Below are 25,195 nucleotides of genomic sequence, written 5' to 3'. Positions count from 1 at the left end.
GTCAGGTGACGGCCCTGGGGCGGGGCACCGAGCCCGTCACAGGGGGCGTGGTCCCGACTGCGAAATCCTGGCGGGAACCCCAGCGAGGCCCAGTCTCACCCGTCGCGGGTTGGGGGCGTCTCCCCGGCTTCTCACCCTCCGGGGCCCTGCGCGAGTCCGCCGGCGCCAGCGAGGAGGCGGCGCCCGACACCAGGGCGGCGTGGACCGGGGAGAAGCCGGCAGACGCGGCACGCGGGGTTCGCCTGCGACCGCCCCGCTGGACCGGGCGCCCGGAGCAGGGCCGGGTACGGAAGCCGGCGGGCCACGCTTCTGCGTCCTCGTGCCCGGGGTCTCCTAAAACGTGCTTCCACGGCCCCAGCTGGAGGGGCCTCTGCACAGGTGGCTTCGCGTGGAATTCGGCTCCTTCACTGCGCATGGATTCGAGGGGTCCGGGGTAGAGGCTTGGGACGCAGGGAAGGTGGGTTCAGGACCTACAGGAATGCGGGAGGCCTGGGTGTGGGGCAGGGAGTGCAGAGGCCAGGGGTAACGGAGTGACTCAGAAGACAGCGCCTTCCTTCATCTGGACAGGAACGAAACCTACTCTGGATGTGTTGGTGAGACAGTCAAGTGGCAATGCCAACATTCGTGGACCCATAAACCCTAAGTCAGTTGTGTAAGTGTTAAGGGCAAAGGTCCAGATTTTTGAACTCGAATGGAGCCATGGACTGGCCACCCCTTGCATAACTGTCTCAAAGTTTATTTGCGGACCCCACACGTGCCAGGCACCGCCCTAAGCACTTTCCATGTATTCAAACTGATTTCGATGACACCCTTATTAGGAGGTAGTTATCCCCATTTTATATACAGGAAATTAAGGTACAGAAAAGCATCTTGCCCACGTTCTCATGGGTAGTGATAGAGCCAGAATTTGAATTCAGGAATGTTTTGTTAAGAAGTTGAATTTTAATTGGGCTTTTCAAGGACTTGCCCAAGGGCTGGCCTTTTTGGCTGGAAGCTCATTATCCCAACCCTGGGAGATCAGAAATCAACGATCCCCAGGTTGATGGGGCACACAGACAGGAACCAGAACTGTTACTTTGCCCTGAGTGGGGAGACCCCAAGAAGCCACAAGGCCTGGAAGTCAGGGTCCCATGCCACTGAATTGGAGGGCAAAGACTAGGTGCAGTGGGATGAGCTGGGTGAGCTGTTTAACAAGATGGGGCTTCCCTGGACAGAAAGGGATGGTCCAGTATTGTGGAAATGTCATTTTTAAAAAAATTGATCCCCGATAAAGCATTTTTCTGTCAAATATTTTGAAATTGGAATCAACAGGAACCCCTTTCAGTCTGGTCCATTTAACCACAGGCGCTGGCACCCTTTCTTCCACCTGCATTGGCACCTGTGGCTGCCCTGACAGCCCCTGTGCCAGGACTCCCATAGGGAACTCATGCCCTGGGTCACAGGGCAGAAATCAGGTGTGTGGGCGGGCCTGCTGCTGACCTCCTGACCCACCTGACGGGATGGCCTAGTGCCCGGCCAGTGAGTTCCGGGGACACTGACAAGCTCCAATGACAACTGCAGGAGCTGTGGTGGCTCTGCCTGGACTGGGATGAGGACTACTGTGCCTTCCTGATAGGCCTGCACCACTCAGATGCCACCATACCCTTTATCCAGCCCGACCCTTCCCCCTCTGTGTACCAGACGTGGTCCTGGAACCCCGTCTAATGGGCACAATTCCTGGTCACAAACAGGAAGTATGGCCTAGATTCCCCCCTGCTGACCTCCAGGTCAGATGATACTGTGAATCAAGAAAAGCACACATCAGCCTAGGTAGATGGGAAACCCAGAGGCAAGGAGGCTGTCAAACTGGAGAGTGGCAGGCAGGCAGGCAGTGGACAAAACCATACAGATATTTATTTGCATATGACATCACGGGGCCAAGGGTCTCCTGGGTGTGCTGCCTCTGAAGTGTGCAGACCTGACCGAGCATGGCTGTATGCTGTTCCGATTCTTGCCCTCCACTGCCCAGGAGACCACCTCCACTCGGGCCTGGAACTACAGCAGACTCAGAGGCCACAGGTGTAGTCTCAGTGGCATTAGACATTGTTTGGCTGCTTCCCGAGGGTTCTCCTGTCCCTCAGGAGCAAGGGTCTGGGTCTCTGATAAGCAGCTATAGTCCTTGCACACTAGGTCCTAAGCACATGACCCTCAGAAACACCCGGCCCCACTCCAGCCAGTTCCTCTGGGTCAAATACGACAAAGGGTTCCCTGCCTTTTTTTTTTCTTTTTTTTTTTTTTCCCCAAATCATTGAGCTCCAGCCTCACAGGGTTCTAAACTTCTTTGTCCCACCCAGACCTGAAAGCAAGAGCTGGTTTTCAAGACCCAAATTCTCGTTGCATTTGGACAGAATGAATAATGTCTTTCATATTTTCTTTGTATTTCTCTTCAATAATTGCTTGACCCAACATCTTTCTGTCTGCTCTATACAATGAAAATACAAACTAAAGGAGAATAGAAAAAAATAATTAAAGCATTAAATTGTACAAATTACAAATCTGTTCCAAAATATACTTACATTAAATAAAATACGCATTTCAGTAAGAGATCTACAGTGAATGACTGCATTCTGGGAAGCCTCAGACACTGAGGCAGGGCTGACATTCGTGGGAGGAGATAAGAGACTGCGCATCCAATCACAGTTTGCAGCGGGCTTGGGACCGCCCACCTGCCAGTTCTTGGCAGGTCATTGGCATTGCTGTGCAGGGAAGTGATTTGGGGGAAGGTAAGAAGCAAGCTCCGATTCTGAGTTCATTACAACTTCTCAAGCATTTCCTCAGCCTATACAGTACAGGTTCACAAAGTAAACATGTTAAGGTAAGCAGACAACTCTTTAGAGCCCAAACTCATTTTCTGGCTGTATTTATGCGGAACTCTCTGTCTACAATGGGCAGTCATGAAGAGGTTCCTCCGCAGGACATGTCACAGGACCCAGCAGAGCCAGTGGGTCTGCGGGAGCGCGAGGACTGGGATGGAGGCCCCCTCGAGAGCTGAAGATGACCCTCTAGCACAGTCCACGCTGCAGGCGCCCCTCCTATCATCTGGCGTACCGCTTAATGTAGTCTTCCACTTTGTTCCGGAAGTCCTCCTGTGGAATTCGAGAAGAGCAAGTTAGTGAGGGCAAGTGACAACTCGGACAAGTCGGAGCCACCGAGCCAAGGGCCCACGGAGAGTTCAGCCTTCTGCAGCCAAGGAGGCAGGGCCACCAGAGACCTGTGGGGCTGGTTCCCCTGTGGGTGCCCACTATGTGCAAGACACTGTGCCAGGGGTACGGGGGGCAGAGAGTACGAACAGCAGCTGGAGCAGAAGGGATCCCAAGACCTTTCATTTTGCAGATGGGGAGAGTGAGGCCCATATGGTCAAGGTTAGGACACCCGCACTTGTCCACGGACGGTGCTGCACTCAGAGGCTCCACAGCCCCTAGCAAACTCTCACCAGGTCACTACCACAATGCCCAGAAGCCAACAATACTCCCAGCTCCTCAGGAACCACAGCCCAAGCTCACTGGATGTGAAGTGAAGGCCCCAAGGCACCCTCCACTCAAAGGTGCCTCTGCTTAATCCTAATCCCCTTTGCTCTCATCATCTCACCAGGACAAAGTCCACACCTTCAGAAGACTCTGTGTGCTCAGGCCTCTATGCCTCCCAAATCTCCCTGTCCCCTGTGGGCCCTGCAACCAGACCCCCTGTGTTCAAATCTGGGGCTCTGCCCCTTCCTGGTGAGTCTCTTAGAGAATAAGGGCTAACAAGAGGCCCTCCCTCCTGTAGTTGTCAGGAGAACAAATGTACTCTGGGAAGAGTGTGGGACAATGCCTGGTACCTGGGAGGGCCACTTGGGTTGCAGATACTGTTGATTCACCACTGCCCTCCTACTCAAGTATTGTGGCCCCTGTGCTCTGCCCTGAACACCTGGAGCACATTCCCACCTTGAGGCCTTTGCACTGGCTGTCAGTCTCTGGAACTTTCCTGAGATCCACCTGGCTCACATCACATCTATAGTCACATCTTATCAGAAAGGTCTTCCCTGAACATCCTCCATAAAGTGCAACACCCATCACCCCCACCCCAACACCCCTGGCCCCCAGCCCCACCTTCCATGTTGATGGCTTATCTCTGCTCTGCCTCCTCCCACTAGAATGCACGCTGCACGGGGACAAAGACTGACTGTCCACTGATCCCCCTGGTACTCAAGCGGTCAATCTTGGGATGAACAATGACTACAAGAGAAAGTGAGCAGAGATACGATGATCGTGACTCGACATCAGGATGCAGGTCGGTCTGGGCACATCTAAGATTTCAAGTGGAGGCATCACTGTTTGGCCGACTTTAGGACCATCTGACTGGGGAGAAGTTTATTAATTGCAAACCTGCCCTTTTATCATACAAAGAATAGGAAGCAGCCTTCCAAGAAAGACAGAACGAGAGCCATCTGTATGTGCCCTACTGTTACCACTGTCTTCCCTTGACAAGGCTGAGTCCACAAGCGCTGGAATAATCGCACGCTGATGGGCCCCTGTCAGCAGCAGTGACAAGTGGAGTGAGTACAACATGAACGAAGCCTCCTGAAAAGCTCTGGGCCCAGGAGCAGCCTGCTAGGCTAGTCAGCAGTGGACTAACTGAGGTGTTGCCAGGCAACCCCCAGCCAGGGTGGCCCAGAGGTGGGCAGAGGCAGAGCCATCTCCCACACTGCACCTGTCCTGAAGACCTGTGCTGTCCCAGCCTCCTCCTCAGGTCGCCTGCCAAACCACCCTCCTCTGCCTGACCCTTCAGTTCCACTGTAGAACCCACTGCTCCCTCAAGTGCCTATCGCTAGTTTCCTGAGTCTGCACGGAACACATGCTGGGCACTCCAAGGAATCGGCGTGGTCCCTGCGAGGCTGAACAAGCTGCCAGCCTCCTCCCAGTCACACAGGCCGGCTCCCAGACTCCTGCGCAGATCCCAGGCCCTGTCCACATGCTTTGTAAGGATGTGTGTACAAGGGTATTTACTACATTACTGTAGTAGTTGGGGGAAAAAACAGTGGGAAAAACCGAGTCCCACCAGGAAGAGAACGGCTGAATAAGTGTGTAGAGCTGCTTATGAGACATTGAACGGTTCTGAAAGTAGATGAGTGACACTTCATGCATTGACTTGGAGGGAAAAAGTTAAAGAAAAGGGACTGAGACTGGAATAATGAATGTGACCCCATTCATTACACACTCACAGAGCTCTGGGAAAGGTGTGGAAGGGGAGGAGGCTGCTGGGGGCCCAGAGGGCACTGAGGGCATCATGCCACCCACGGTCCCTTCTATATTCCAATGCTGCTAAAGGTAAAGGAACAGTATACCAGATTCTACTACGAATTCTCTCTCAATAAAACACGTCTGACCTTGGGCCAAACACTTTACTGAAACCACTCACATGCATTGTGATATGTCATTATAAATTGCTTTAAATTCCAGTTCTGGATCCCACCATTCTCAACTTTGTGCCTATCTAGTCCAGAGACATAGTTATCTTTTTGCCAAACACCAGCCAGGACCTCCTGTCCCCAGCCTACCTTGTCCCTCAGGTGATGCTCTGCAGCCTCGATATTCAGTGGGTCATCGAAGTTCAGAAGATCCTTAAAGACAGAAATGCAACATAAACAAGGGGAAGATTCTGTTACTCCGCTGTGATACATCTTCATGTTAAGAACTAGGCAACTGAAACCGACCAGCAAACTGGAGAATGAAGCCCCAGGGAGCTGAGGAGTCCACCATGAAGCTCCTCTGATATGGAGCACTCACCCTGTACTTTGTTCAACATGGTGATGAATAGCTGAAGGGGGGATCATGTTTATATGTAACTGTCCAAAATGTGGTGGAAATGGGGGTAACAGCCATCACATTAATTTCTAATGCTACTGGTAACTGGAGAATGAAAAAACAGTCATTATGAGCTTTCCAAATTCAAGTCCCATTATTCTCTTTTTTCTTTCAAAATGAATCCCCTCTTCATTTTGTGATTAACAACTTTGCCTTTGTAAGTCTGTAGTTTCTATTTGGCCTTAACTGCAGTTTCCTTTCATCTTCTAATTCGCCTTCACAAGCATCACTCCCATCCTGGAACCCAGTTGAGTGCAGGACAGTGCCTTAGGCCTCGGGGTGTGTGGGGGCACCAGCCCCCTTCTACCTTAGGAAAGCCCTGGGATGGCTACTCCCCCACCCTCAAGCAACACCAGGGATTTCAGATGGGCCACGTCTGAGCTTTATACTGAGTGTTCCTCCTCTACCCGGACAGTAAGGTTTGTTTTATAAGGAGCCCCCGCTTTCCAAAGCCACAGAAGGACCATCGTAGACAACCAGATTCCTCCTAGAGCAAGTGCTAAATTTGCGGACTGTATCCCTGATTTGGAAATAAATATGGGTGTGACAAAGAAAATCTGTAAATCTCTATGGTCATTTACGGTTGGGAAATTAAACTCCAAGTCCTGGAAACACGTAAAAACATAAAGTACACATCAGACAAGACACCAGTGTGTACAAAGACCACACCAAACACACAGAATTCCTTATCTTCTTTACCTCATCTTTGACCTAAAATGACTATACTGGCTGGAATAACCATTACTGATTTAATTAGCAATCTGGATTGGCTCTTTAAAATTTGGGAGGTTTGGAGCACTTGGAGGGATGAAGGTCACACCAGACTTCTTTAAGAGAAAGAAAGAAAACTCCAAGGAGCCATCACTATTTCCTCCCCTTAATTCCCTTGCAGCGAGTTGCTGGTCACAATCATTTCAGATTCAGGGCCAAGGCACCTGGAGGAAGCAGGATGGGTTTCGGGCCGGTTCTGCTGTGGTGGAGGATACAATGAGCGTGGGCCCGTGTGCTCTCTGGCTGCGACAAAGAGGCCTGGCCGCCAGGCAGAGTTTCAACCATGCTCAGGCCCTGCTGCTCCAGAAGTAACACTTCATTCACTTACATGAAAGTAAAAAACAGAATCACAGCAAAACGACTGGGCCCAGCAGAAAATCGTCCAGATGCTCGTTCCCATTGGTATTACCTTCCCATGGAGACTAAGGGAGCTCCTGAAATCAGCAAGCGCTGGTTGCTTGTGTTCCAGGTGTTGCCAAGTGACATCAGATCAGAAGGCAAGGAAGATGAGGACTTGGAGTCTAATTTTGAAGCTTTGTTTGTTTTTTATTTTGCTGAATCAAGAACAAGAAGCCTGTGGCCTCTGATGACAGGTTGAGGGCAGCAGCCCCACCCCAGGGTGACTCTGTAGGCACATCCACTATGAGCCAGGAAGCTGTCCCTCCAACAGCCAGTCCCGTGGGCTGTCCTGGACAGCCTCATTTTCATGCAGGGACCTTAGGTTTTACCAACAGTAGCAGAGCTTTTATTCTTTCTTCCAAAGAAGTTAATTTCTTTAAAGCTCTTTTTTGATCAAAAACCCCAAGGAAAACATAACAATATATAAAATTCCAAACTCCAGCTTTCAGCTGTGCCCGTCTTAGCTTTTTCCCATGCCCCTTCCTGCCCTACAGCCCTGCCATGATGAGCTGTTTTCTAAAGACAGTGAACTCTGTTGGCAGCTCGTCACTAATACGAGAATGACTCAAAGGTTCTGGGTTTGTGAAAAGCCTCAGGATGGGTGAGCACATCCTCCTTCACTCAAACCAGGACACGTGGGAGTGAACAGGGCTATGGGCTGGGCTGCTGTGAGAGCAGACGGAGCGTGGCTGCCAGGTGCTGCCAGAAGGCCTACCCCCATGTGAGGAGACTGAAGCCACCGACCTGGCCTGGGGAGTGGGGACGCTCTGCCCCCAGACACCTCCCACATGTCACTGCAAACCCCCTCAAGGCCAGTCTCACAAAAGTGAGACAGGAAAGAGAGGTCAGTATGGACATGGTGCTGTCTTCAATCCCAGTGTTATTCTTATGGGCTCACAACAACAGTCAGGGGAACCAGAGAAGCTTGGGATTTTGGTCCATATACTTACAGTAAACAAAGAGTTTAATCCCCAAACAACATCCTGGAATGAGGAAAAAAAAAAAAGCAAGTTTCAGGCTCCTGTGCAGTCTTTCAAACTCATAAGAAATATGCATGGGACCATATCAAAATTCATCTTTGCAGACTTTGTTTTTCCCAAACCAGAATTAAAAAAACTTCTCTCATTATAACCACAGACTCTGAGAAATTCAGAGGTGAGCAGCTACAAGCAGTGAGTGTAAAATCAGAGAACAGAAACTGCCCTCCCGCAATGACGAGTCCAATCCTGGGTGGTAATAGCCCTTAGGCAGCTTCTGCCCAGGACACCCTGACCTCACAGTATGCTCACCTGTCACTCTCCGGCAGAGTCCAGCCACCTTTAAGATAAACTCTGCTGTTTTGGTATCTGTTGCCTCTTGGGGACCAGATCACCCACCATCCCACTGAGTCTTAATAATTTTGCTCTAGTTACTTCAAAAATCAAGGGAGACATTTTTTTTAAATTCAAAGATCAGAGATTTTAATTAAAATATGACAGAAACCCACTTTCTCTCTGGACTGACTTGTGATGGGCGACTCAATCAGACTCTTTCCTGGCCTTCCTTTCACCAGCTCAAGGGGCTTGTCTGTTTCAGGCCTACTCTCATTCTCATCTGATACTCTGCTAGTATTTTAATTGCCCTCTCTGCTGTCTCTCGTCTATCCACACACCCACTCCTCCCTCCGTCCATCCATCCTTCAGGTGTGAGCCAGGCCTGGGGCCAGAGCTGGGAGTGAACACCAGCACTCAGGCTGGTGGAGGGGTCTGACAGACGGTGTGTTGACGAAGCTTCCACAGGCGTGTTCTCACAGAGAACTCATCCAGGAGAGGACATGGGGCACTGCCAGGAAGAGGGACGGCAGGAGGGAGCACCTGCCAAGTCGAGGGACTGCCTGTACAGAAGCTAAGTCCCAAAAGGGCAGGGCACGCCCAGGATGTGGTGAGAGGCCAGGCCAGGCTGCTCGCGGCAGCAGAGACCACACCGCATGAGGAGCCACGGTCATGACCACAGGAAGTCTGCATTGTCCCCTGACTCTGGGACAGGGCCCCAAATGCCTTCCCTGTGTTCTCCCAAAGTGCCTACTCGGTGATCCACAACACCTGCCAGTCCCTTCTGGCCACAGAGTGGTCTGCACACCAGTCTGCAGCTGTCTACCAGGAGGTGTGGTCAGGTGCAGTCGCCTGCCAGGCCACTCTGACCCACACGTGTCTCTGGGCCTGTGTCCTCTAAGAGCGGTGACACTGCAATGTGTCTACTATCCTCTTCTGAGAGCCGAGGAACAGGAATGAGGAGGGTCTCTGAGAGACCAACCACTCAGTCAGTATATGATGGATACAGTCAGGTTTCTGTGCATTATTTTAGAAGGCGGGGCCTAAAAGTTAGTCTGCAAAGCATTGTGGGAAAAGAAGCCTGGCACCTGTAAAGGGCAGGGCCCAGGACTGTCCTATCCTGCTCAGCATCACCCTTTCGACCCGAGGGACAGCGCCCAGCAGCATCTTTGTGCATCTGGTCCAAACTTAGAAGTCGTTTTAGTTGGTGCAACTTTTATCACCCACGCACGACTAAGCCAAAGGTGCCATGTGGGGAAAACACTGCTTTTGAGAGGGGGCAGCATGTGCAGTGTACAGCCAGCTCTCAGGGCCTCGCAAACAGGCTGGTTTGACACCCACAGCCCTTTCACGTTGCCCGGCTAAGACTGTCGGCCTCAGAGTTGTTGTCACTGGGGAAGATGGCATGGCCACGGCTTTGTGCTGAGTCTGGGGTAAAGTGCAGCTGGGAACCAAGCTGCCCGATCCAGCATGGGGCAGGCGCTCTCCTGGGCAGTGTCGACCCAACACAGACAGGGCAAAGGTGACAATGGTTTGGAACCGTCTCATTAGTCAAAAATGATGGTGATTGTCAGGTAGCTGTTCACTAGCAAGTGAACACTGGCCCAAGCCTGACAACTTCTGATAGGGTGAACAGGCCCAGGAAGAAGCCCTAGGTGTCCTATGGGTACCACTGCAGAAACGCCTTGAGGGGAGGCTATAGCTGGTGGCTCACGTAGGCACCGTGACATCGGCCCTGAAAGCAACTCAAGCCTATGGTTAGAAGCAAGTGGGCCATTTATTTAGTCCCCGTAGCTCCCTTCTCCACAGCCCTCCCCAAAGCAGACCCGGCCGCTGTCCTGCCGCCCCTCCTCTGTGCAGTGTACCTCGAGGTAGCTCAGAAGGGACACACAGAAGTCACACCTCCCCTTCTACCAACTCCTGGCAACTCTCCTCACCTTTAAGGGTGAGACAACTATAGAAGACTAGGGTAGGGGTAGGCGGATAGAAAGGAAAAACAACAATTATATATTATACGAAGATGGTAAAGGGCAAAGGCAGAGAAGATGACCTGACATGCCCCCTGCATCGCAGAGAACGGGGACAGAGGAACTGAAGGGCGAGTGCTTGCCTGAGCAGCCCCAGGCGGTAGTGGGTGGTGGGGAGACGAGGGGCAGGGTGTGCCTGGCCTCCTGTGTGCACAGGACAGAGAGGACATGGCTGTTCTTACAGGTGGCTGGTTACTGAGGGAGAGGTCACCGGGCAGGGCTGTGGTCAAAGGCACCTACCTTTAATGTCCTCGTGGGGGCCCAGCCAGTGCCATCGATCGAATGTTCCCTCAGTAAACTGGAACAGACAAAGCAGAGTGGTCAGCACATCTTCACAAAAATGAACTTTCCATATTTTGAAAATTTATTACCAAGGTTCCTTCTGGTGAAAATTAGTTTGGCATTGCTGAATTATATCATACTGCTGCTTGACCAGAACCTAACAGCTCCAAGGAGATGGAGCACCCTCAGCGCTTCCTGCCCTGCTTCTCTCCTGAGCCACCACTAGTTTGCAGCTGATGCCTACTGTCCCCATGGGCATGTCCACCTTTTTCTTTTTTTTTTTTAAATATATTTTATTGATTTTTCACAGAGAGGAAGGGAGAGAGATAGAAAGTTAGAAACATCTATGAGAGAGAAACACCGATCAGCTGCCTCCTGCACATCTCCCACTGGGGATGTGCTCGCAACCCAGGTACATGCCCTTGACCGAATCGAACCTGGGACCTTTCAGTCCGCAGGCCGACGCTCTATCCACTGAGCCAAACCGGTTTCGGCCACCTTTTTCTTTTTAAACATTTGTTTAAATCCTCACCTGAGGATATATTTTTATTGATTTTAGAGAGAGAGGAAGAGAGATCAATGTGAGAGAGAATTATCGATTGGCTGCCTCCTGTACACACCTCGACCAGGGATCAAACCTGCAGCCCTACGTATGTGCCTTGACCAGGAGTCAGGCCCATAACCTTTTGGTGCACGGATGATGCTCCAACCAAATGAGACAGCTGGCCAGAGTGGGGTGTCCACATTTTTCATACTGACTGGTAGGGACTTTCACAAACAATGTAATCAGCTGCTCTTCGCTTTGGATTTTGTTTTTGTATATTTATTCTTAACCTATCAATGTTTCTGGCTTTTGTAGCAGGCTAGCATCTGCTAAATTCCTGTCATATTCTGCTAGTAATTTGATTTCTCAGAAGACAGCAAAAGTGACAAGAGGAATTCCTCAGATCTAGTTCTGAGCAAGGAAGGGGACGTGAGCACAGGTGAGAGCCTGGGGAGAAAGCTGGACCAGATGCCACTTATCACCTGAAACTGAAAGTTTCAATACTTACAGGGCAGACACTTCAGAGGGAAGATGCCTTTTAAACAGGTACGCTTTTATAAAATGTACTCTGAACTATAAAAAATAAGGCTGACATGGAGAGGAGGTACCACATATAAAGTGGGAAATGGGTGCTAACTGCACCTGTAAGAAAGGAAGAGGAATCCGCTGTCTGAGCAGCTGGGAGCAGTCACAGGCTGCGCACTGCCTTTCAAAGGTGACCAGTGTTTACCAGAGCAGAAGTGAAAGGAGATTTTCTTCCCGGATTTCATGAATGGCATTTTTCCCTTAGCTAAAATCAGCCACGTGGAGGGAATGTGGCCTCATTAAAACAGGACAGGAAAAGGGTAAAGGCTCCCGGAGGGCAGCTGCATGACACTGCACAGCCTTGGCCAGCAGAGGGCATAGGAGGCCTCAGGTCTGGAGGCAGCAGCCAGATGTGAGTGCAGCCCAAAGCCCCAGGGAGGTCTCCCAACCCTCCCAATCTGGCCCAGCTTCAAAATCTTCCTTCTAGAAATCCAAGTCTCACACACAGTGCTCAGAAATGTGGAAGACAGGAAGAAGAGGGCTCACCTCAGACATATCTCGCCCGTCTCTGTGATGTTGGGGTGCCAGATCCTGGTCAAGCATCTCACTTTGGGTGGCTGCAATGCAGAAAGAGAGGTCACAGGCCCTCCAAGCACGTCACAGACCACAGCCTCACCACGTGCCCCCCCAGTCTCTCGTTCTCCTCCTTACTAGGCATTCAACCTTGATACTGGCTCACATCACCCTTGCGGGACTGTGTTGTCACCCTGAACCCACATGTGGTCTTGCTGGTAAAGCCTGACGTGCCCCCAACAGAACCCTCTACAAGCCCCGAGGCCTGATGGTGACTGGTCCCGCTGTGAGGAGGAGCCCACGTGCACTCCAGGGGGTGTCTGCATCGCTCCTGCCCAATACCAAGAGGACCCCACAGATTCCTCAGGAGCTGCTGAGCTGTGGCTGAAAGTTACTGCTCCTGAAGTGGTGCCATTCCCTGTGTGTGTTCCTGAAGATGCCACTGCCATCTTCCTAGATGGAAGTTTGGTCCATTTACACTTACAGCAGGGAGAATGAAACGAGTACTGGGAAATAAGGCAGTCCAACATTGTTCATGATGTGGTGTGTTGAATAAAGTTGTTCTTTTAAACTATAAAAGCAGCCTGGCCAGTCTGGCTCAGGGGTTGAACCAGGAGGTTACAGTTCCATTCCTGGTCATGGCACATGCCCAGGTTCCGGGTTCAATCCCCAACAGGGGCTGTGCAGGAGGCAGACGATTGATGTTTCACTCTCACAGCATGTTTCTCTCTCCCTTTCCCTTCCTCTCTCTAAAAATCAATTTTAAAATATTAAAAAACATACTCTCTCAGCACCATCATGAATTTTCTTCCTGATTTCAAAAAACTAAGACATCACGGGACTCTAAAAAATGATTCATCCAACTATGCAAATATAGATGTCTGAGGATTACAGATTTAGGTCCAGAGTAAGTTTAATATGCTCATCTGCTTTTCGGCAAATGAATGAGAGTGCATTTGACAGGGAGATGCTAGGACAGCCTGCACTCCAGCGAGGCCTGCAGGCTGAAGCAGGAGGCCAGGCTGTGTAACTCTCCCTAATGGGCAACTGAGTAATAATATAGTTAACTAGTGGGTACCTGACTATAGTTAACACAGTGAGCAGACTCAATCACTGGCTGGTGCAGTACCTGAAGGAACCGAGCTCTCTCCCTCCTTCCCTCCCTCCCTTTCATGGAGTCCTGGCCTGCACATGGTCACCCTACCTAGTGTTAACTTCTTGTCTTTAAATATCTGTCTGCATCTGCACCCTTTTCTCCTTGTCCCTTCACACCTTCCACAGACACCTCCCTTGTCAATGGCCCTCTTAACTGAAACCTCTGCATGAGAACCGTGGACCCAGATTCAGACACACTTTCCAAACAGAACTGTGTTTGTAGACCCTGACACCCTCAAAATGAGATAAACAGGAAATAGCTAGTTCCACCGCCCACCCCAGTGGCTGGCACTGCATCGATTCATCGCAGGGCGAAGAGTATAATAATGACAGCCAGTGCAGGGAGAGGGATTCTTCAGTGGACAAACGGCTAAGCGTTAGAACACAGTGAGAGCCCCACTCAGAGCTCCGTCCCGCTGCAGGAAACACACAGGTGAGAGCCACAGAGCACTGGAGGAAGTGGAGATGAGCTATTGGGGTGCCTCTTTAAAGCATCTCCTAACATGAAAAGCTCATGAAGGAAAAGTAGACTTGACCGCAGTGATGAGACAAAAAACAAACTTTTATAGAACAACAACAGGAGATAGGAAAAAACAAGGAAAATATTTACAGCACAGCTAAGAAAACTAAAAATAGTTTCGCATACTATTTTCCAATAGAACAAAGGCTAAGCACAAAACAGCTCATAAAAAACATGAATAGCTAATAAGGAGAAAAAGTATTTAACATCCTACTTAATAAATGAAAGTTCAAATGACAATTAGAAAACATTTATTTCCTCCCAAAATGGCAAAAAGGAAAAAAATAAAGAAAATATGCCATCTCGATGAGTTTAGGAAAAGGGAATATCCAAGCACTAACGGTGAAGCTGCCAATTGGCATAAGGTCCCTGGGGGGGCGGGGCTGCTCCCATTGCAGACTGCCCAGCAGTCCTCACAAGCACTTGTTCACAAAAGCCTCTCTCTACTAGAACTCCAGATACTGCTGCTGAGTGACACTAACCACAAAACATCAGAGATTTCATGCTCAGTCCCAGGACTGGGTGGGTAACAGGGGACACAGTCCGGGGAGTGCTGGCCCCTGTGACGGCCACCCAGCCACGTGAAGGGGAAACGGGGGCTCAGGCACAGGCTACTCACCACCATGTTGTATGCATCAGGAACTTCCGTTTCAAACTGAAATTTTCCACCCTGGTAGTAACCCTCATCTATCAAAAAAACACAAAACAAAACAAAAAATTCTTTAAATTAAAAAAAAAGAAAAAGGAAACAAAAGCAAACACCATGTTAGGATATGGCAAACACAGAGGAGTAAGAGTTCACAAGAGGACTCAGGGTCCTTCGTCAGGCCACCAGATCCTGCCCGACCTGGCTCAGACACCGCTCCACTATGCCTGCCTGCTGTTGGCTCCTCCCTGGCCCGACACCCTCCTCCTTCTGAAGACTGGCTCCTCTTTTTCAGTCTCCAGAACCCTGACCTAGGCAGCCCACTCTCACCTGGGCCCACCTATTCTGCACTGCAGCACCCAGCATGTCCCCTCAACACATCTCATGACAGGCAACGCCTTATTTAAGCTGTGTGGTCACCTGTTTGCTGCTGGTCTCCCCACGAGAACGTCAGTTCCATGGAGTAAGGGACTAGTGGTGACTGCTGAACCCCCAGTGCCTGGCACATGGCTCCTGGCTGCTTAATAAAGGTTTACTAGGCAGACCCTGTGCAGGGCACTGCTCCAAGCCCTGGGGACACACCCTTGAACCAGACAGAACTGCTGCCTCGCTAATGTGCCTGGTCAACAGCTAGGGGGCGGGCATGCAGGAGGCCCAGGTTTGCAGTGGCACCTCCATGCCGCTCCCCAGGTCTGCAGACCCCACAGCACTATGCCAATGCCTTTAACTGTGCCACCAGCCACTCTGCCTCTTCTAGAGTCCACCTGCAGGTGAGCCGGGTTCCCAGGTGTAAACACTGCAAGCTGCCGCCAGCAGAGGGCGCCGGGCACGAATGTGCACCAGCCTGGACATGCCCCCACAGTTAATTAAACTCCACAATTTAACAAAATTAACCCATCTTTAAAACAAAGGTTCAACTTCCCCCAAACTATTTCTCACCAGGAACAAATCAGCAATACTACATCTTATCGCTTCCCTCAGCTGTTTACACAAAATAAACATTTAATATCTACTACTTGCATTTGATTTTGTTGTCCAACTAGCTTTCATTTTTAAGCCAGTCTTTCTGTGGTTTCTTTATTTGGTATTATGCTTAAAAGGTCTTTCCCAGCGCTGGCTGGTGTTTTCCACTGGTTAGAACACTGGTGCTTGAATTGAAGGGTCACGGGTTCAATTCCCAGTGAAGGGCACTTACCTGGGTTGCAGGTTCAATCCCTAGCCCTCATCGGGGCATTTGTGGGAAGGAACCAATTGATGTATCTTTCACATCGATGTTTCTCTCTCTGTCTATCTCCCTCCCTCCCTGCCACTCTATCTAAAATCAATGGAAAAATATCCTCAGGCGAGGATTAACAACAAAAAAATGCTACCAGAATTTAATAAATGAATTTGGTAAGGTAACAAGACACATGACAATATATTTTAAAAAATCAACTGCATTACTCGGCGGTGTGGCTCAGTGATGGAGTGTCAACCTATGAACCAAAGGTCACGGTTCCATTTCCAGTCAGGGCACATCCCCAGGAAGGGGCGTGCAGGAGGCAGCCGAAAATGATTCTCTCTCATCATTGATGTTTCTATCTCTCTCTCTCCCTTCTCTGAAATCAATTTAAAAAAAATTAAATTATCAATTGCATTTTTATATACTAATAACAAGTAAAATAGAAATTTAAAAAATACCATTTACAACAACTTCAAAAAACATGGAATCCTTAGTGACATATTTAACAAAGCGCTTGCAGGACCTATATATACACTAACACTACAAAATGCTGCCAAGAGAAAGTGAAAAAAGACCTAAGTAAATGCAGATGTTCTGCATGCTCATGGATTGGAAGACTCAATATCGTTAAGATGTCACTTCTTGTTGGACTGTAGAGAGTAGGAGAGTCGGAAATTGTCACACATTGCTAGTTGGTATATGGCACAACCACTTCAGAAAGTTTCTTAAGAAATTAAATATATCTTTCCCATGACTCAGATATTCCATTCTTTTTTTTTAAAAAAAAAAAAATATATATATGTGTGTATATATATATATATATATATATATATATATATTTTTTTTTTTTATTGATTTCAGAGAGAAAGGGAGAGGGAGAGAGATAGAAACATCAATGATGAGAGAGAATGAGAATCACTGCCTGCCTGCCTCCTGTATGCCCCACACTGGGGATCAAGCCTTCAACCCAGGCATATGGCCTGACTGGGAATCGAACCGTGACCTGGTTCATCAATCGATGCTCAACCACTAAGCCATGCTGGCTAGGCCCAGAGATTTCATTCTTAAGTGGAAATGAAGAGAAATGAAACGTATGAGTATACAAAGGATGGTAAGAGAATGTTAATAGCAGCCTTATTCGTAATATCCAAAGCTGGGAAGAATTCCAATGTTCACCAACAGGAAAAGGAACAATTATGGCACATTCATATAATAAATAAAGAGGAACAAACTACCGACACGCCAAACATGTATGAATTTAAAAACATGTTACCTGCAAAAAGCCAGAGACAAAGTATATAGGATATATAATATTCTCTTAATATATGAGTAGGTAAGATTCCATGTATATGAAATGTAAGAACTGACAAAACTGATCCATGATACTAGAAATCAGAAAGGACTTTTGGGTGGGCAGTAGGGGCTGAGGAAATGACTGCAAAGAAGCAGAAGGGAACTTCGGGAGTGGAGGAAAGAAACATCTTTACTATGTTGTGGTTAAGAAGGGGTATACCTTTTTTGAAATGCATTAAACTGTATAATTCAAATTAGTACATTTTAGCCCTAGCCTGTTTGGCTCAGTCGATAGAGCATCAGCCTGCGGACAGAAGGGTCCCAGGTTCAATTCTGGTCAAGGGCACATACCCGGGTTGGGGGCTCGATCCCCAGTAGGGGGCATGCAGGAGACAGCCAATCAATGATTCTCTCTCATCATCATTGATGCTTCTATCTCTCTCTCCCTCTCTGAAATAAATAAAAAATATTTTTTAAAAATTAGTACATTTTGTTTGTAATTTCATACCCTAGTAAATGTACTTACAAAGGAAAAACTAAAATTAAAATAATAATTATGTCCACAGCCCCCTCTGCCTAAAAGCCTCCACACCACAGTGGGGCAGGCTGAGGGACCTCCACAGACCAGCTGGGCAACTATGACCTGGCAGGCCCAGTGTGTCAAACCTCACAGGAGGCTGTGGGGGAGACATGAGCCAGTGTTTGGGGTTTTGCTTTGCTTTGTTTTGTTTCACTTGCTAGTATTTTTTGTTTTGTTTTATAAGTCCATGTGAAGACTTTGTTTTCTCCTAAATTCATTTCTTTTCCTCTGTCACCAAATTTCAGTTCCATGTTTTCTCTGAAGAGCACATTTATTTCCAAGCATGAGGGACACTCCAAAAACCACCAAAACTGAAATGTCATCAAGTTACCAGAAGCCAGTCAAAGAGCTTTGAGCTTCAAATGCAGAAGCAGCTCCTCCACCCTGAGCACCCAGAGCTGAGATATCACAGTCATTCCTGGGCTTTCAGACTCGGCCCCAGGATTACTGGCTGCAAATGAGCCAGTGTCAACACCATCTGCTTCATCCATCCTGGAAACTCTACTTCTTAGGCACATCTCTGTCAGTTTTTTCAATGCTAAAAAGAGTGCGACTCCAGAAAGTCTTTAAAAAACCAGGCTATCGGGCCAGTGTTCAGGGCTGGCAGACAGCAGCCCTGCTCCTCTTAACCAAGGGCAGGAGCCACAGGCTCATTGACTCGGTGTGTGAGGAGCACACTGGGCACACAGCTCCAGGCGACAATTGTGTCCCTGACATGCACATGTCACAAATAGAAATGCTAAATTCTCACAGTTACAGGCACAGAAACACAACTTCCTTTTTTATCTGATCCAACAGAGAATACCAAAACTATAACAAACAATTGAGCTCTGTTTTCAAGAACAACAGAAAGAACATGAAAGACAGTGTCATATACATAATCACAACATCCATGTAATTAGGGGGGAGGAAATGCAATCAAAAAAGAAAAAGAAACAATCAGAGGTTGGACTTGACACAAACCCACTCCAGTAAGATAGTGATAAACATGGCAAAGTCCAACAGGTGGCTGAGGACACAAAGCGGACTCTTGGGCAGGACACAGCCACAGAATCCTTGAGAGCCACAGACAATGGCTAGAAAGGCAGAGGACAGCCAATGTTTTTACTACAAATACACAGCTCTGAGACTGCTTACTCAACAGAGAACCAGTCTTCATCCCCACGACAATTTCTGAAAATACCCTGCACTGGTGATCTGAGTCACCATGAGTGCCCTTCACTAAAACCAGAACACGCAGTGGGTTTTATGAAGGTGGCCAAGAGTGGTCACCATTTTCGCCATTTCAGCTTGAAGTCCTGAGTCTGGCTATCTCTGGGCGTCAGTCATATGGAACAGCCCATTCAGGTTTAATCTATCCTAGTGCCACTCATCTTAGTGGAAATGGTACCAGACTGAATTTACATTCATGTCCCAGAGCAGTTTATAGAACCACCACATAGATTCAATAAACTTTTAAAACTTTTCAAGCAGATTTTGAAAATGGGATTTCTCCTGTTATAAAAAACATCTTACAGGAAAACTCTCTCCTCTCTCTCTCTGCACCCCCCCCCCCCCCCCCACACACACACACACCTACCTATCTACCTACCTATAGGGAAACAATTCCAGGGCTTATTTATGGGTCATTATCTGAATTATCTACTGAAATTCTGCATTCTTTCACTTTTAAATTAGCTAGTAACTCCTGAGTCTGTTTCTCATCCCCTCTCCATCCTCCACACACAGCACCCTAATTTTCTTCACAACATTCCCTTCCCTCTAGTTAATTCCCTTGGTCCCCCCCTTCCCTGCCTCCCTCCCTCCCATAGGCACCACGCCCACTGCCTGAGGTAATGCTGGTGCCTGTGCTGGAACCTGGAACCCTTGGAGCTGCACTGTGAACCAAAAAGCACAGTCCTCCCTCACGTTGCCCAGTGTGACCAGGGAGGAGTCAGGCACCTGGAGCTGAGACACTAATCAGTCCCAAGGAGGACAGCTGGCAATTCGCTCTGTCCACCTGTACTGCGCTCAGCTATCTGCGTAATCCTCACAACCGTCCTGGGAGATAGGGCCGTTCCATCCCACTGCGTGCTGGTGGGCTGTGGCTGAGAGGACAGGAAGTAATTTCATGGTCCCACAGCTGCTACATACAGAGCAGGATCTGAACCCAGGTAAGACTCCAGAGCGCACACTCCTCACCACACATCAGCAACCTGTCCTTGTTCACTGTGGCCTGGTCTGTCCCTAGTTACTGGAATGAATGCCTCAGATTCACAGCGCTAGGCCCTATCTGACCACAAAGTATACATCTTGTTGTCAAATGGAAAGGTCGTTAGTGTCATAAACTTAAAAAGTTAAGAGGACAAATCAAGCCAAAGATTACAGGTTTGGGCAGCCTTTAAAACTTGCTGTTTAAGAAGTATATAAGAATATTACCTGGGCTTACAGTTAGCTGAAAGCAATGAAGCTTGTTTGGATCAGGAAAATGCACTTTACATGTACCTGCAAGAGAAATAGCATGTCAGGAAGATCTGAGAGCTGGCGGCAGCTTCCATGAGGCCAACCTCGAAACACACACCCAGGTTAACGGTGTTGGATCCCCTTGCTTGTTTGATAATTGTGCCAATGTGCTAAACTGGCAAACCAGTGATTTTTCCCATGTGATTTCCTGCTACTGTCTTTTACTACTTAATTCTAAATTGAGATGTTTTCTTTCCTTTAAATGGTCACTATCAATATAAATCTTTCCACTGATTTCAAGAATCAGGCTACTTTACTTAGAAAAGAAGAAACCATACCTCAGGGAGATTAAAACACATGGATGGATAAAGGCTCACTAAACATAGGAAAACCAGAAAAAGAACCCAGGTCAAATATCTGGTCTGCTCAACTAGCACCAGTCATTCGCACCTACCACAGTAAGTGGCTTATTTGTATAAACTAATTTAGATCTCCCCACTGTAACTGGGGGTGAGGGTAGGGAGAAAAAGAAAAAAGAGGGATATAGCACGTAGCCTTTTAAACATTTTTTTAACTTGATTTTATTTATTTTTTAATATATTTTATTGATTTTTTTACAGAGAAGAAGGGAGAGGGATAGAGAGTTAGAAACATCAATGAGAGAGAAACATCGATCAGCTGCCTCCTGCACACCCCCTACTGGGGATGTGCCCGCAACCAAGGTACATGCCCTTGACCGGAATCGAACCTGGGACCCTTGAGTCCGCAGGCCGATGCTCTAGCCACTGAGCCAAACCGGTTAGGGCTTAACTTGATTTTAAAGAGGAGGAGGAGGGAGGGAGGGAGGGAGATAGGGAGATATTAGCTGCCCCCTGCATGTGCCCTGACCAGGAATCGAACCCACCACCCTTTTGGTGTATGGGATGATGCTCCAACAAATGAGCCACACCAGCCAGAACTAGCTTGTAGCCTTTTCAATCTGACATTTTAGCTGTAAGAGCTAAGATATTTAGTTAAATCTAAGCTATTTAGTTAAAATATTGGTTTGAAAGCCAATTATAAATTTTTATTATTTTTAATCCAAATTTTTAGGTAAAGCTAAAGCTACACTCTATGGGTTAAAAACCGCAATCTGTAAGATTCATATTCAAAGACAAAATGAACTGTGATTAAGTGGAAAGTTGTTGTGGTCCTTGATTAAATGTCTAAATGTGTGTAAATGTTTAAGTTGGGGGCGGGGGAGAAGACATGATGGGAGGAGAAAACAAGAAAATCACTTCTTTTTGTTTTGTTAATCTTCACCTGAAGATATTTTTCCCACTGATTTTTAGAGAGAGTGGAAGGGAGGATGGGAAGGGGAGAGAGAGAAACATTGATGTGAAAGAGACACACTGGCCCTAACCGGTTTGGCTCAGTGGATAGAGCGTCGGCCTGAGGACTCAAGGGTCCCAGGTTCGACTCCAGGTAAGGGCATGTACCTTGGTTGCGGGCACATACCCAGTAGGGAGTGTGCAGGAGGCAGCTGATTGATGTTTCTCTCTCATTAATGTTTCTAACTCTCTATCCCTCTCCCTTCCTCTCTTTAAAAAATCAATAAAATATATTAAAAAAAAAGAAAGAAAGAAAGAGACACACTGACCAATTGCCTCCTGCATGCACCCTGGCACACACCCTGATTGAAGCCCAGCACATGCCCTTGACTGTGAATCAAACCTGAGACCCTTTGGTGCAAGGGCTAATGCCCTAACAACTGACCAATACCACCAAGGCCACTTCATTTTTTCATTAGAAAAAGGTCCTTAGATAGAACATTTTAAAAGAATAGGAAAAAAGGCCCAGCCAGTGTGGCTCAGATGGTTAAACATCATCCCATGCACCAAGGTCACCAGTTCAATTCCCAGTCAGGGCATATGCCCGAGTTGTGGGCTCAACCCCCAGTAGCGGGAATGAAAGAGGCAGCCAATGGATGCTTCTCTTTCACATCAATGTTTCTCTCCCTTCCCCTATCTCTCTAAAAATATCAAAACATATTTTTTTTAAAAAGGAAAAAAGCCCCAGCCTGTGGCTCAGTTGGAGTGTCGCCTCCGTACACCAAAAAGGTTGTGGGTTCAATCCTTGATAGGTGTGTGTATAAGAGGCAACTGATTGATGTTTCTCGCTCTAAAAAATTAGTTGACCAAAAAATAAAACAAAAACAAAACGAAAAGATTCCCAGGTAAGGATTTAAATTAAAAAATAGGGAAAAAAGAGAATAGTATAATGAACTATTATACTATTAGTATAATAGTTCACCCAGTTTCAACATTTTGCCAATCTTGCTCTGTCTAACCTATCTAAATACATGATTGTTTGTTTGTTTTCCTGGAACAGTTGAAAGCAAATCATTTATAAATACTTTAGTAGGTAGCAAGATAACCTTTTAATAGAATCCCAAGATACTTCCTTCTAGTTCTGACTAAAAGAAAACTTTGAGGTCAAGCAATCCAATGACTTTTAAGACCCACAATAAGAAACAGTTTATATCACAGCCCACTATAACCATAAATACTATATATTAAAAATACTTAAAAAAACCAATATGAACTTACCCTTAGACACTGATTTCATGACTACTGAAGGATGTACCCCACGATTATCTTTCAGCTTTAGGAAATGGGCCCCCTCTCTCCCCAGTCAGATGGGCACTCTGTAACCTTCGCCCAGACTGGGAGACCCACTTGTAAAATATTTCACCCACATCACACACATCCTCAGTATCAGAACAATTTTTTAACCAAGTATGACGAGAAAAAGTTTTAATTCAAAAAAATATTTAAATGGCCAAAGCTTTCAGACTTTGAAGGTCTTAAGAAAGGAACGTTGCCATATATCACAGGTTCACTGCCTGGACAGCAGGCCTGCTCAGGAGTGAGGGCTGCACATGGTCTGAGTGGGAGAACCAAGCATGGGATTGGGACCTGGTGACATCAGCCAGTACAGCCATCCTACCTCATGCACAAAGATAAATGAGCACTTTCTGGACCAAAATGGTGCATCATCATCACTAGCAAAACTAGGGCTGTGCATTATTGATTTATAGGCCTTTTCACTCAAAGATGACGTGGGCAGATAGGAAACCTAGCCAAACGCACCTCTGCTACAGTGAGGAGAGAGACACCGCCTGCTTCGGTCAGAAAGACTCATCTCCTCCTATCAGAGCCTTGAAAATGGTCTGTTCCCTGCCTGGACAAAATTAAAGCATATTCCTACCATACATGAAATACAGGTTATTAAAATGCACAAGTTTCTCCATGCAATTACTTTTCAGAATTAATGTTGGACCGGGAGCTATACTTACAAGGTAAGTTAGCTTCAAGTTCTGCAACCTCTGTAGAAACAAAGAGATTATTGTTAATATCAGTCAATTATTCCACAATGAAATTACCAGCTCTAAATTCACAATTTCTGCCAGAACTGAGGAAAAAATAAGTAAACTAAACAAACCAAACCCTACACTTGGCCTTAAGTTTAGACTTTAAGCCAGTGGTTCTCCACCTTCCTAATGCCGCGACCCTTTAATACAGTTCTTCATGTTGTGGTGACCCCCAACCATAAAATTACTTTCGTTGCTACTTCATAACTGTAATTTTGCTGTTTTGAATCGTAATGTAAATAACTGATATGCAGGATGTATTTAGGCGACCCCTGTGAAAGTATCATTCGACCCCTAAAGGGGTGGCGACCCACAGGTTGAGAACCGCTGCTTTAAGCCATGAAGTTGCTTTCAAATATACAGTGACATGTAGGATGCCACCAAATACAGCCAAGGGCCCTTGAGCGTTTACTTTCAAAATGAAAACCATAACATTAACACAGAAATTACCTCTAGGTAAACAGTCACAGACTGTTTTCTAAAACCTTGTTCCCCCCAAATATAGAAGCTCCTCCCCTCAAAATTGATTTATTTATATACCTGTGTCTCTTCCAACTTCTCAGACCTGCCTTCCCATGATGGCTCACCTACTGTGTGCTGCACTTTTCAATGACAGAACTCCTCTGCTGGGGCCTCACCTGTGCTCGTGCCCATGCCCTTGGAGCTGCATTCCTTGGCCCCAATGCTCTCCTCCAGGGTCTATCAGTCACTATAGCAATGAAGCCCAGCACTCCTCTGCCAGCACAGAGGTACAAACCCCCAGCCATCCTGCTACTACACAGCTGGTCCTGGGGAGGCACCCAGAAGTAACTGGGCAGGCAAGTGGTCTCTGCCTCGGGCATAATAGAATGCACTGGGATCCGCTCCAGCTGTGGAGACTAAAAGGAGGAGGAGGGTTTTGAGTGGGCTCCAAAGAACAAGAAGAACTTAGTCCTGTAGAGGTGGAGGTAAGTTAGTGATGTGCAAAAGCAGAGAACACTGACAGGCACAGAAGCCATAGCAGTGTGGTGCAGCCAGGGCAACGGGAAAGGAGGCCAGGATCGTGGAGGTCCCAAGAACACGGCTTAGAATTCTAAACTGTATTCTGCAGCAACAGCAGCCAAGGAAGATCTCTGAACCAAAGTTCTTTTTTTAAAAAAAATATATTTTACTGATTTTTTAGAGAGAGGAAGGGAGAGGGATAGAGAGTTAGAAACATTGATGAGAGAGAGAAACATCAATCAGCTGCCTCTTGCACACCCTCTACTGGGGATGTGCCCGCAACCAAGGTACATGCCCTTGACCGGAATCGAACCTGGGGCCCTTCAGTCCACAGACCGACGCTCTATCCACTGAGCCAAACCGGTTAGGGCTGAACCAAAGTTCTTAAGCTTTGCCTTTAGGAAGGGCACAGCGAAGGCCAGGTGACCTGTGAGCTGGGCACTCAGATAGGCAGCAAGGGCCTGGCAGAGGCAGGGAGAGGCAGGGTGCTTGAGGGCAGAGCATGGAAGGAGCTGCCAGCTGTGTGGGGCAAGAGGAGTCCAAGATGGAGCATAGGGCTGGGGAAGCCCTGGGAGAAATAAGCTGAAGTCTGGGTGCATGACCAAGGTCAGGGTCGAGGAGCCCCTGCAGA

At 47.7% G+C, this 25,195-nt stretch overlaps 1 protein-coding gene across 3 annotated transcripts in view; it reads right to left on the bottom strand.

The window, feature by feature from the left end:
* Positions 1-1,866: 1,866 nt before the first annotated feature.
* The window catches only part of UBE2F (ubiquitin conjugating enzyme E2 F (putative)), a 36,315-nt gene continuing 12,986 nt past the window's right edge, over positions 1,867-25,195 (bottom strand). For all 3 annotated transcript variants that reach the window (XM_036318768.1, XM_036318769.1, XM_036318767.1), the window contains exons 3-10: positions 23,509-23,538; positions 20,148-20,213; positions 14,608-14,675; positions 12,287-12,357; positions 10,630-10,687; positions 8,003-8,035; positions 5,576-5,638; positions 1,867-3,125 (exon numbers count right to left, since the gene is read on the bottom strand). In XM_036318768.1, coding sequence (XP_036174661.1) covers positions 3,075-3,125; positions 5,576-5,638; positions 8,003-8,035; positions 10,630-10,687; positions 12,287-12,357; positions 14,608-14,675; positions 20,148-20,213; positions 23,509-23,538 — 440 coding nt within the window. In that variant the 3' untranslated portion in view covers positions 1,867-3,074. The remainder of the gene's footprint in view (positions 3,126-5,575; positions 5,639-8,002; positions 8,036-10,629; positions 10,688-12,286; positions 12,358-14,607; positions 14,676-20,147; positions 20,214-23,508; positions 23,539-25,195) is intronic.

The sequence above is a fragment of the Myotis myotis genome, unplaced genomic scaffold (genome assembly GCF_014108235.1).
Source record: "Myotis myotis isolate mMyoMyo1 unplaced genomic scaffold, mMyoMyo1.p scaffold_m19_p_8, whole genome shotgun sequence".
Lineage (NCBI taxonomy): Eukaryota > Metazoa > Chordata > Mammalia > Chiroptera > Vespertilionidae > Myotis > Myotis myotis.
This window is presented reverse-complemented; position numbering and strand designations above follow the sequence as displayed.